General features: G+C 37.9%; 1 protein-coding gene across 7 annotated transcripts in view; it reads left to right on the forward strand.

The window, feature by feature from the left end:
* DPH6 (diphthamine biosynthesis 6) overlaps positions 1 to 12,635 on the forward strand; it is a 368,925-nt gene that overhangs the window by 154,473 nt on the left and 201,817 nt on the right. For all 7 annotated transcript variants that reach the window (XM_073348883.2, XM_073348884.2, XM_078853339.1 and 4 more), the window contains one exon: positions 11,335 to 11,485. In XM_073348883.2, the coding sequence (XP_073204984.1) occupies positions 11,335 to 11,485 (151 nt within the window). The remainder of the gene's footprint in view (positions 1 to 11,334; positions 11,486 to 12,635) is intronic.

Raw genomic sequence — 12,635 nt, forward strand, 5'->3', positions numbered from 1 at the left:
ATTTGTATCAATAAGCAACACTGTCTCCATTTTTGCTTTCTGTCTCTCCAAAGACATAAAATGTTTCCCTATTTTCTTCCCAAATGACCTTATTCCTAGCTTTCCAACTGTGGCAGGTACTCCCTGCTTCATCCCATCCGTTTCTTGTTTGGGATTTCTTAAATGTAAAATCTTAAAACATTTGTATGAGAGACTTCGTGAAAATGATGTCAACCAGCTATGTGAAGTGAAACCAGAGAAGCTGAATAATAGAAAACTCTGGTGAGGGAGAGTAGTGGAAATATATTAATATTTCTTTGGGGGCACTGACTTTATTGCTCATGGCAAACTTGATGCTAAAATGCACCATACATCACTACAGTGTGACAGGTTAGGGAAAATGAAAAACACAAAGCTTTACATAAATCAGGCAAAAAATCGTATTAAAATGCATTACATTTTATATAAGGATCAAGATTTTACTTTTATCTATTCAGAAGCTCTTTTCCCCTTCTTATGTAGATGTTTCAGATTTTGTTAAAGCCTCACAGTTTCAAGCAGTTTTATAGCAAATCATATTTCAAATTCATTGTAGACAAAGCTGTCACATTCTTAAAGAGGTAGGGTTATAGAAGCATGGTCTGGATTTTGGTATACTCTAACATCTTCTAGAGTTAAAAAGGAAAATAGTTTATTTTCTAATGATGGTGTTGTGGGAAAAGGCATTAGAATCTTTTGGCTTTAGATTAATTTATTTTATGTCATGGTATATTATAAGCTAGGTTTTCAAGAAGTTGTTACTATGGAGAGGCAGTCAATCTTTGAAGAGTGTAACATGTTACTAACTTAGCATAGTTTAACCACGTAATGTTTAAATGACACTGTCAAGATGGATAACCATTGATAACTCTTCTAGTACGGTACCTTTTCTCCTCCATTATGTGTACAAAACCCATGATTTTTTTTTTAATCAGTTGGTAATTCAGCCCTTGAGAGCTACCTTACCACAACAAATCACTGTGTTTACACAATGGGAAAAATGTACTTCAGTAGAGAAATTGATTTTAGTTTCAAGAGGTTATTAAAAGCATGAGAAAAATATTTGAAATTTATGAAAAATATATAAAAGTAGTCATTTATATAATCATTTTGGAGAATCCATTAATAGACTGCATAGTATTTCCAAATACTAAAAGGAACTGTGATATGTGGCTCTAATATAAATCACAGTATCAGATTTGTTATGCATATCTCATCCCTGAAATAACATCTCTATTTCTATTTTTAAAAAGTCCCTTCTCTTAGTTGTGTTTCACAGGCATTAATTTTACATTCTTTGAATTGACTATTTTATAATCATTTCCACAATTTTGGATAGTGTCTTTCTACAATAAAAGAAGTCTGTGCTTTCTTTGCCATTCTGTGGTGCGTTTTCTTCAGATAAATTTCTTCATATTTAACTACAAAGACTGGGTGGAAATTTGTTTTAGATTGTTTCTGGCAGCACAATGAGCTGTTGTGCCTGAGGGAGATTAAGATTTTATTCATTGTTCTCATTTAATACATTACTGTGCAATTTCAAGATGTATTTTTGCATAATAATTGAAAAGCTTTTTCCCCACCCTCTTTTCTTTCATTACCAATGATACAGAAAAGGCTAAAAAGATAATTTTCTTAATATTTTTATTAAAGTTTTATAAAAAGTTGGGTATCAACGGATCAAATAAGCTTTTTTTCCTTGGCTATTATAAACAACTAAAATAATATTGTTATTAATAGCACATTCATTTTGATAGTCCATGGAGACCTCATTTACTTCATCAGAAAAAAGCAAGGTCAGTAATTGTGTTGTACATCACATAGAAATCTAGCTTCATCAATATTTTACCTCTCCTATAAGAGCTTGGCTTTGTACAGCAAAAATGTGAAAAAGCTTTTCTCTTGTTCATCGTTTGCTGTGTTTGCTATCGATTCACACATACCCCTCCCCACAACAAACATCATGTCACATGCATATAATGAGTGAAATCTTAAACCCATTGAATGGGAGTTTTGTCATTGACTTCGGTGGGACCAAGATTTCACCTATTGTATTTTGCCTTATAGTTTGCCCATATGAAATCAGATGCTTCTACAGAAGATCACTTGTTTGAATCTGACCCAGCTGGTAGTGAGCTAAAATTGTTACTGTCTGATAACTGGTCATTGGTATGTGAAATACACTGATGGTCTTTGTAAAGTTCCTAGTGGACATGTGTCCATATTATAAAAGATAACATGACAATGACACCAATTGGCACCCTTGTTTATAATGTTTATAAAGAGGCCAAGGATTGAATGTAAACTGAAGTATGCTTTCACTTCTAGCAGTAGGCACTCCAGACTAGAGCTGAGGCATATGGAGCAGTGTGGGGAATCTTGTAGCATTGTTGTCTGTGCTGTGCAAGTTCTGTGGAAACAGAGGATTTCAGTCTCCAGGACTGTCAAGGGGGGTATCTTTAGCAAGCACCCAAATTCACTTAGCCAGAAAAAAAAAGACTCTTGAAAGTTGAAGAGGGACTGGTACTGTCTGTGTACCTGACACTCTTGTGACCTTGGGCAAATTGCTGAATCTCTCTGTTCCCTAGTTTAATCATCAGTAAAAAGGGTATAATGCAAGAGTAAACCATCCTAGAGTGCTTTGGCATGCTGAAAGCATGCTAAAATGTCTGGAGATAGGGCAGTTACCTTGCTAAGTTATAGTGTCTCGTGAATAACAAGAGATAGAAACCAATGCCGCATACCACTGGAAAAATGAGAACCAAGCCATTTTAATGGACAACAGTTTTCTCTAATCCTGGTGAGTATCCTAATATGAAATTTTAAATCACATCCTCCTTATAACATCCCCACCACCTTCATTTTTCTCCTAATTTTATTGGCTGCTATTTTCATAAGCAGTTCTTGTTTTCATGTTCAAATGCAGGAAAAGTTGCCCAGTAAAATTAAGTGGAGAAAATGTTAGGCTTTGAGGGAAAATAAAGGATGATAAGTCTGCTTACCTCCATTAGGATGTTGTAGCTCTCGTTGAATTTGTAAATTGGACCGGCTTATTGCCACAGCAGCAGAGGATTCTGATAACCTCTCAGGCTGAGAATCACAGCCAAAGTACAGATGTCAACATCTTTGTTTTGTCTACAAAAATATGATTGAAATAATTGAATAAAATAGGTAATACTCAGATTTTAAGACTAAGTCATAGCTTGTGCTGATCTTAGACAAATTATTGTAAAATGAATGTTTTGTTCCCTCAGTCCCAGTAGTGCCTGCATCAGTTGAGCAGGACCTTCACATGCGCCCAGTAGCACAACTCACAGCACTATCTGCTATCCCTTAAGGTGGGTATATCCCAGAACTGGAAGAAAGACAAGTGTGGTTTTCTTCCTGTAACAGGCAGTAGAAAGAAGAAAGGTGGGTGGTTGTTTGTCCGCCTGTGATAGAAAGTGATAGTCTTCTGTGTTTTTTGCTTGTTAGGTGGCATGCTGTCTTGTAAACCAGCCAATCCATCTCTGTAAATTACATACCGAACCAAAGTCATGAGATGAAGCTCACTTAATTGTTTGTGACGTTCTTTGAAATCCCTCAGCGGAAAGGTGCTGTAGCAATGCAAACAATTTCTAATACTCTTATGACTCTGTAAAAAGCTAGCAAATCTTTCTAGCGAGTCAATTTGAGGATAACTTTAAAATATTTGTAAATGCTAGAAAATGTGTTTGGGAAATGTTGCCATGCCTTATGTACTAAAGAAGTACAATCCTGCATGTTAGATTTGATTTAACTATATCTAAAATAAACCATTTCTGTCCAGCTTCTTAAAGCATCATATTTTCTGCTAATCTCCATTTGATCATGCTTCTCATTTTCAATACTACTTTGAGAATGCTGAAAAAAGAGCTTTGCATTTATTTGTACACCGTGCTTTAAAAACATCACCTAATCCGTAAGACTTCTTCGTCTTGGATTCAGACTTCCAATGGCATATGCTGGGGAAGGGAAAAAAGGAAAATCCAATCTACGTCCAGGGAGTGTTGTGTCTTATTGCCCATTTGGCCTTTGTCCTTTCCCTCAGCACATCTAGGTTCTCTCTCCACATCCTAAAAGCATAACTAACTCTGGCTCTATGTATGCTTTCAAAACCTTTCCTGCAAACGAAGTGGAAGTTCTTGTCGATGTACACTGATTTATCTGAAGAGCTTAGTGAGCATATTAAGCATCTCTTCTGTCATGCTATCTGGAGTGGCTCACAACCATAAGTGCATATCTTGGGGCAGACTGTCAAAAATAGGGCAGACACCCTAAACTGGTGGTGTGTTCTATAATTAGTTTTTACCAAGCCAGTAACAAATGTGAACTCCTGGATCTCTATAACAGGAGTCGCAGACAGTCCGCTTAGGCTCTCCAGTCTATCTTGCCCCCCAGACAAACTGGATTTAGTGACAAATGGTCACTTATACCAAAAATTATACCACATTCAGATTTCTTCCTGTCTCAAGAGACCAATCACTTACACCCAGATTAGTTGGTACCCTAGATCTTACACCAAAGACAACATATGTAGCCAATCCACTAATAAATTATCTCAAGGTTTATTAACTAGGAAAAAGAAATGAGAATTATTTACAGGTTAAAGCAAGTAAACATATACACACACATGAGTTACACTCTAAATCCAAAGAGTGACAGAATTGTAGTGATCTGTCAATGCAAAGCGTCTTTCAGGGTGGACCCAGGAGGCAGCCCCTGGGGATCTCTGGCTTCAGTTCAAAGTCTCTGGCCCTTCAGAGTTCAATAGCCAAAAAAATAGAAAATTTTCCTTTGGCTTTGTTTTATTTCCTTCATTCAGCTTCCAAGCCCACAGTATGTAGCATTTCCCAGGTGCAATAAGGCCATTAACCAATGCTTTACATTGCGATAATCTTTGATGGCCCATGTGTTTTTGATAGTCCTTCTGGATGGGCCGAGGTGAGAGGGAGGGATGATTCCCAGGCCTGAGTTAATAAATTTAGAGTAAACATTTTCAAAGTTATAAAGCAAAACTTACCTATTTTCTTACAGCCTGGAATACAGATGTTAGAAGTGAGATTAATGCATGCAGCAATTTACAGGCATTTCATAGAATCTGAACACTAAATACATTCTTATAAGACTAATGCCTGTTTTGAGCAAAACTAATACACAGGTGACCTGTCTGGTCTCCAGCCATGAGGTTGTCATTTCTTAGCTAGTGCCTGCAACCTGGGTAAGAGCTGGCATCTGGCCTGCCAGTGCACAATATCCCTCTACTTTATTCCGTCCCAAAATTTCTCTATTTCTCCAATAAAAGGAATAGTTCTTTTTCCATCCTTTATAAATATAAAAGATTCTTTTATTAAACAAAACAAAAAACCTGATCTTTCAGAATAATTTCTCGTGTCCCTACACAGTGCTTGAAAAACTGAAAGAAGCTGCATGTGGTCCCCCTCAATATGTTTGTTTTAAGAAGCAATATGATCAAGTTAGAAAGCATGGAACAAAGAGATTATCTTAATCTTTCCTTATGTTTTATGAGTTCTCTGCTCTGTTCTATTCTGATTGCTATTGAATGGGAGAACTGTCATTTTTAGATTTTGGTAGTAACAAGCTTCCATGCCTGCTTCTGTGATGGAGAATTTAGGTTTCTTAACAAGACAAACACTAAGAGTCTGGCAGTTACTGATGTTTCATATAATGCTACTCATGTGTGGAGCCTTAGACACATAAGATAAGGTACCTGCTTACAAACTAAAGGCCTCTACCTAGAAACACGTATGCGTGTGCTTGACTTTGGAACACTTATGCGTATGCTCAGCCATTGGAATACCTTACCAGGGGTTTCTGTGGACTCTCCGTCACTGGAAATTTTAAAATCAAGTTTGGATATTTTTGCTAAAAGATACGTTGTAGTTCAAACAGGAATTTAATTCAGGGAAATCCTATAGTCTGTATTATACAGGAGATCAGACTAGATGTTCATGTTGGTCTCTTCTGGCTTTATAATCACTGAATCTATTAATATAACTTTACTCATGTCCTATGTCAGTACAATGACTCATGTGAGTACAGTGAAGCAAATGCATAAGTGTTTTCAGGCTCAGAGCCAAAATTAGACTGATATCATACCATAGTGGGTGGGGAAAGGGGAGAAATACAGTAATCAATAGAAAAAAATAGATTGCTTACGTGAAAGAGCATGAGTGTTGTTTTGTGGTAACAAAGACCCTATACTATTTTTATTTTTTAAATGGACAAACACAGAAGGGAAGATCATCTGTAGAACGCAAGTCCCTTTATGGCAGTCTCATCATCCTCTGTTTCAAGTTTCAACCTCCTAGGCAGATTAGTTTCTCTGTAGGCAGTAATGGCAGACCAGTGTTTGTACTAGCTCTGAAAACAGCAACTAAGCCGGATCTGGCAGTTCTGCCTATGCTGGCGTTGAGCCCATAGCCTAAGCTAGTGCCAGGTCCCACACCTAATGCTTCAGCTGAAGCCTGCACCTGTGCTGGTGCCGATTCTGATTGATTACCTGCATTGTTGGAGTAATCCAGGTTTCTGCCTTGAAAAGGCATTGCCATTTATCCTAAGCCTTGAAATCAACAGGACTGCATAACTGTTTGTGCAGTCCTTTGTGTATTTATAGTGACATCAGACGATTCCTACAGCTTGACAGTAATTTCCAAAAGGAATGTCGATGAACAGGAGTTTGTGTAAATGTATGTAATTATATTCAGTATATCCATATCTGTAAATGGATGTTGATAGGACTATAATATGTACACATGTGTGGACACACACACATACATATAACCTTATTGATATTAATATATTTAGAAGAGAAGGAAGACAATGGTGGGAGTTATGAAGGTTTTATTTGGCTTAAGTTCGGGATGCTTGTATTATTCATAAATATCAGAGTCACAAGAGAATTCTGCAGGTGATCCTGAGCAAATGCTCATATAATCTTCATATCCCATACCATGCCATCATGAATTATGTGTATGATGCTTATTTTACAGAAAGGGTGTTTAGAAATTTACTTAAAAGTGTATGCTATAGAGCAGTGGAGGACAACCTGCAGGCTGCATGTGGCCCATCAGGGTAATCTGTTTGCGGCCCGCGAGACATTTTGCTGACATTGACTATCTACAGGCACGGCCCCCCGTAGCTCCCAGTGTGCCGTGGTTTGCTGTTCACGGCCAATGGGAGCTGCGGGAAGCGGTGGGCTGTAGGTTGCCCACCACTGCTATAGAGAGTTATTAAAAATACAATTGGTACTGTTTTTATATCCCTTCAGTTGCCCACCGTTGCTATAGAGAGTTATTAAAAATACAATTGGTACTGTTTTTATATCCCTTCGCTTGTAAAATGCTTTCGCACCACAAATTGAACCACACAGGATTTGAAAGCAGAGGAAAATTATAACAAACCTCTCATAATCATCTAAAAGAGCTTTCTACCTATAAAATAGTGACTTTAAAGAAGCTAGTTTGTTTCTAGCCTTTGTAGATGATAAAGGGATTATATCATTGGAAAGGGGGAATTCGTTCCTTTCAATTATATATTCATAGTCATGATGGATCATGAAACCTCTAATTGCGAGAGGAACATGTTCTTTTTTAGCAGAAATTCAACATTTTGGAGGAGAAGGAAGAGAAAGTGTTGTGACAAGTTGTTTTCGGGGCAAAACCAAGAGCAACACCACGATATTGGCACTGGTATCATGATGGTTGTGCACATGCTTATATAAGGGGTAGGAGGAAGGGGCACAACCAGGCTATCCAGGTACAGTTCAGGACTGGCTAATTTCATGGTAACACTGTTTTAACCTGCATTCACTGTGGTTCCAATGCTAAATGCCAGAGAAAGCAACTGGAAATTAATGCAAAACTAATTACATACTAGCAGGAAAAGTAATACCTTTTTCTGCTTGGTTGCATTGCATGGTTTATAGACATATATGAAAGGAGGCAGCTCTTGGAACATCACTGTTTCCCTTGTGGTTGCTCGTGGAGGGGCAATCTAGTTTGAGTGTTACTTACATGCTGTCTGAGAATCCTACCCCTTTATTTTCTAGATATAGTAGAGGGGTTGTGGGTCTCATGTAGCCCTGTAGGCAACAACAAAACAGAACTACCCACAAAAATGGTAGAATTTGTTCAATTAATGGGAAAAGATATGGATACTGTTGGATGCTAGTATGTTGTAATGGATGTAATGTTTGGAGTGTATATGTTGTTTGTGCTTAGCTGCAGCCTTCATCTTGCCACTATTATGTTACATTCAGTTGACTTGTTTTAATGTACAGTTGGCTCACATAAAATAGACTATTGCCCCGTCTTTTACACCTTCCTAGGAGGAATGAATAAAATGAGTTCCAATCAAAGAGCGTCAGCTCCTCTTAGAGCATAGTTTTAGTGTCTGCAGTTCTTGCTAAATTCCCCTTGAGCCTTTTTAGAGGCAGCTAGGGCTAAGGTTCCTCTCCTAGATAATGACCTTTTTGTAATTTAACCTTTCCTGAGAATTTCCAAACATACTGCTTTCACTTAGCTGGATCCTTTTACTCCCCGGTGAAGCCAGACATTTATGTAAATGTGGAGTTCTCAATGCAGACTTTTGACCCAAGCCAGTGTGTGTGTGTGTGTGTGTGTGTATGTGTGGGAGGGGGAGTTTGCTAGGGATCAGTCTCATAACTTAAAGAAAGCACTTTAATGCTGAAATGAACTATATCATAGGTGTTTGGAGGGGGCTTTTTTAGGAGAGAGGAAAAATACAAAAAGGAGATTATTTGGCTAATTATGATGGCCTAAATATTCAAAAGTGACTACTGATTTTTGGTGTGTCTGTTTTTGGATGCCTAGCTTGAGACACCTTGAAGGGGCTAGATGTTCAAAGGTGATATGCACAGAGGAGCCAATTTAAGGTTAGACCAGTAACCTTAATTCTGGCATTTTCAAGTTTTGAGTGCTTCACTGTACAACATAAATTTGATTATATGTAGTTTGATGTATGTATTTCAGTATATAGTGTGTAATTTGTCTGCATGCTTACAGGATATTTTCATCAGGTTCCAATTCTATGCTAGAAGACTGCAGAATTGTTCATATTGTTTTTTGTATTCCTTTTTTATCTTGCTTTATTCTGCTTTTTCCTCATTTTGTAGATTTAGGGTGTAATAAAAATGCAATAATGTACATAGTTGCATAAGTTGCACACTGTAGGAAAAAATCATTTAAAATTATGGGCCATTGAGCAGCAAATGAATTAATAGCATATGGAGGTAATGCTTATAGTAATATTCAGTCAAAGACTATGGGCAAAATTCTACCCTAGGTCATCACTGATGTGTTTAAATGGAGAGGAGCAGTATTAGCAAAGCCAAGTGTCTAGGAGTCACCATGCTGTACAGAATGGGGTGTCTCAGGAGGACTTGGTAAAAACTACAGCGTACAATGGTTCTTTTGTTGCTCAAAAAATGAGAACCATGCACACTCTTTCTTCGCATCCAGTATCTGCTGTTGAACACAGACTGCATGAAGGTGCACTGGGGCCTGGTCATGACCCTAAGCCAACTAATTATATGCTTCCTTGGGTCTAAGGAGTACTTGCAGATACATTAATTAGGGTGTCCTTCACAATGTTCGAGAGAGTGCTAGTTATATCAAGGTACAGTAGTAGGCACTTTGCTTTTTTTTTCCTTCCTATTGTACTGAACAACACCAAAAAAGAATTTACCCTTAGGAAATATCTACACTGCAGCCAAAAACCTATGGCTGGCCCGTGCCCGTTGACTTGGGTTCATGTTGCTCGGGCTAAGGGGCTATTTAATTGTGGTGCAGATGGTTGGGCTCAGGCTGGAGCCCCGCAATTTGAAGAGCCCTTTCGTCTGAGCCATGCGAGCCTGAGGCCAGCCGTGGGTTTTTAATTGCAGTGTAGACAAACCCTTAGTTTATACATTCTGGAAGATGCTGTTCTCCATGGGTCTAATCCATGCTGTGGATTTTAATAGGTGTTGATGATGCTTGTGGACTCACTAGATCAGTCCAATGAGTATTTTTAGGATACATTCATTTTTTGAAGTCAACCAGTCAGTCACTAGAACATGCTAAACATGTTTTTTAACTTTCCTGTTATACTTTCCTAGACCTCAGTGTCAAATATTTTAATGTCAGAGATAACTGTTCTATCTTTCTATTTTCCTGCCTGCCTTTGAATAGTACCACTATCCTTTCCCTATCAGTAGTATCTCAGGAGGGTGTTGAACAGCAGCTACTAAAGGTAGGCATTTTTAAATCAGCAGATCCAGATAACTTGCATTCAAGAATTTTAAAAGAGATGGCTGAGAAGCTTGCTGGACCGTTAATGTTGATTTGCAATAAGTCCATGAAGCTTGGGGGAAGTCCCAGAAAACGGGAAGAAAGCTAATGTTATACAAATATGTTAAAAGGGTAAAACGGGATGACCTGGGTAATTATAGGCCTGTCACCCTGACACCAGTCCTGGGCAAGATGGTGGAGCGGCCGATACAGAACTCTATTAATAAAGAATTAAAGGAGGGTTTCTTCAATCTAGCAGAGAAGGGTATAACACAGTCCAATGGCTGGAGGTTGAACCTAGTCAAATTCAGACTGGAAATAAGGTGTACGTTTTAAACTATGAAAGTGATTAACACCTTAGAACAAAGTAACAAGGGTTGTGGTGGATTCTCTATCATCAGCAGTTTTTACATTTAAATTTTTCTAAAAAATATGCTTTAGGAATTATCTTGGGGAATTTCAATGGCCTATACAGGAGGTCAGATTAGATGGTTATTATAGTTCCTCGTGGCTTTGGAATATCTGAATTCCTTACTTCTGGTAAAGTATATCTGTACTCGATAATGGTGGCATAGCTTTTATTTGTTACAGTATTGTTTTGTCTTTGTTACCTTGAATATCATCATTCCTTACATCTGTTGTTTTACGTTGCTGAATCTGCATTATTATTCCATACTTCACATCAACAATATCATATTGTATTGTGCTTTTTTGCAGTCCAGATAATGATGAATCCTTTGCCTTTCCTCCATTATTGGTCTTAAGATTAAATTTCTTTTTAGCACTATGTGACAAAGTTCCTCCTCTGCCTTGGTGGGTCCTGCACTTATTGGCGGATTTGCTCACATCTGGCCCGGCCCTGTCACAGTTAATATTCCTTGTTGTAAAAATCTTAAGGGTTTAGGGTTTTTTAGGTTTTGAACATGACACTTTACCACAGCCTAGCACAATATTTGCTTGCTTATGTCAGAATATTTGTTTCAATCAGGAGGAATCTTCAGACAAATTTATGATCTGTAGCTGTTCTTGCAAGGTCAGCTGCAATGAAGATAGTATTGCACCTGTATCTGAGGAAGATGGACCACAGAAAACCCCTCCTATCATCTGGAAATTATTGGAACATAATTCTCTGCAATACAGTGAGTTTTGAATACCTGCATACCTCTCTGTCATTAGGAGAGGGGGGTTATATTTATTTCATATACTCTTGTGGAACATAATATTAAACATTATAAAAAAATTCTGTTTGGTGAATGTTTGTAATCATTTTGGTGTCCAGACAGTCTGAAGAAAAAATGCATCTGGGATAATGCATATAAGGAGAAATTTTTTGTCTCTGCACAAGGAGATCATCTTGGGTGATGACATACAATATTTATACTTATGCGTCTGAGATTAATTCCAAGATTGATCTTGCTTCTTGATAGGATAACCTTGTCAGTTTTTTATAAGAGTAAATACCAAGTTTTCACAATACCGCCTCTGTCCGTGTAATTTAATCTGTTTTATAATATAACCTTCAATTAATTGGATTGGAGAAAAGGTTATGGTGGCTTAAAAAAAATCACACACACTCCCCCCAGTCCCTGCATCTTTTAAAAACATAAAATAGCCTGCTCTGCCTCAATTTTCAGTGTACCAAAAAGTCCCTTATGTACTTTTTCTTGTGGTTGGAATGTGAAAGTGGTACTGTTACAACTTTCTTTTCAATCAGACTACTTTCACAATTTCATTTGGTGTCCATGCAGCTTCTAATGCTCAGAAGTGACTCAGGCTGTTCTATCTGGAGGCAATTGACTCAGATTTATACATGGGTGAATTCATACACGTAATTCGCATTAGTGTTAATGGGCAATACAAGCTACCAATGTTGAAATCCTTCTTGATGACATGTCCATGCCGCCTAGCATTTGAACTGTAATGTTCTGAATCTTATTTATCTGAATTAGAGCCAGTTCCTGCAAATAGTTACTTCTGCAAGGAGTTGCGTTCACTTGCATAAAGGCAGAGGTATTATACACAGAGCCCTGCTTGGGTTCAAAATTTATATCTGCATCTGATCTGCAATCTGCAGATATGGTCTACGGATATAGCTATCCACAGAGCAGGGCTTGAACTATACAAGCAGGAGAGTGCAGATTCATGCCCTTAGACTACAGCTCTGAGACAGAATTCACCCTTCATCTTCCTCCACATTATAAGGCATCATGTATATTTTAGAAACAAATAAGAACTCCACCTTGCATTAATGGTAAGCAGCAGGATACGGACCCTGGACTTCAGGAAAGC

The sequence above is a fragment of the Lepidochelys kempii genome, chromosome 6 (genome assembly GCF_965140285.1).
Source record: "Lepidochelys kempii isolate rLepKem1 chromosome 6, rLepKem1.hap1, whole genome shotgun sequence".
Lineage (NCBI taxonomy): Eukaryota > Metazoa > Chordata > Testudines > Cheloniidae > Lepidochelys > Lepidochelys kempii.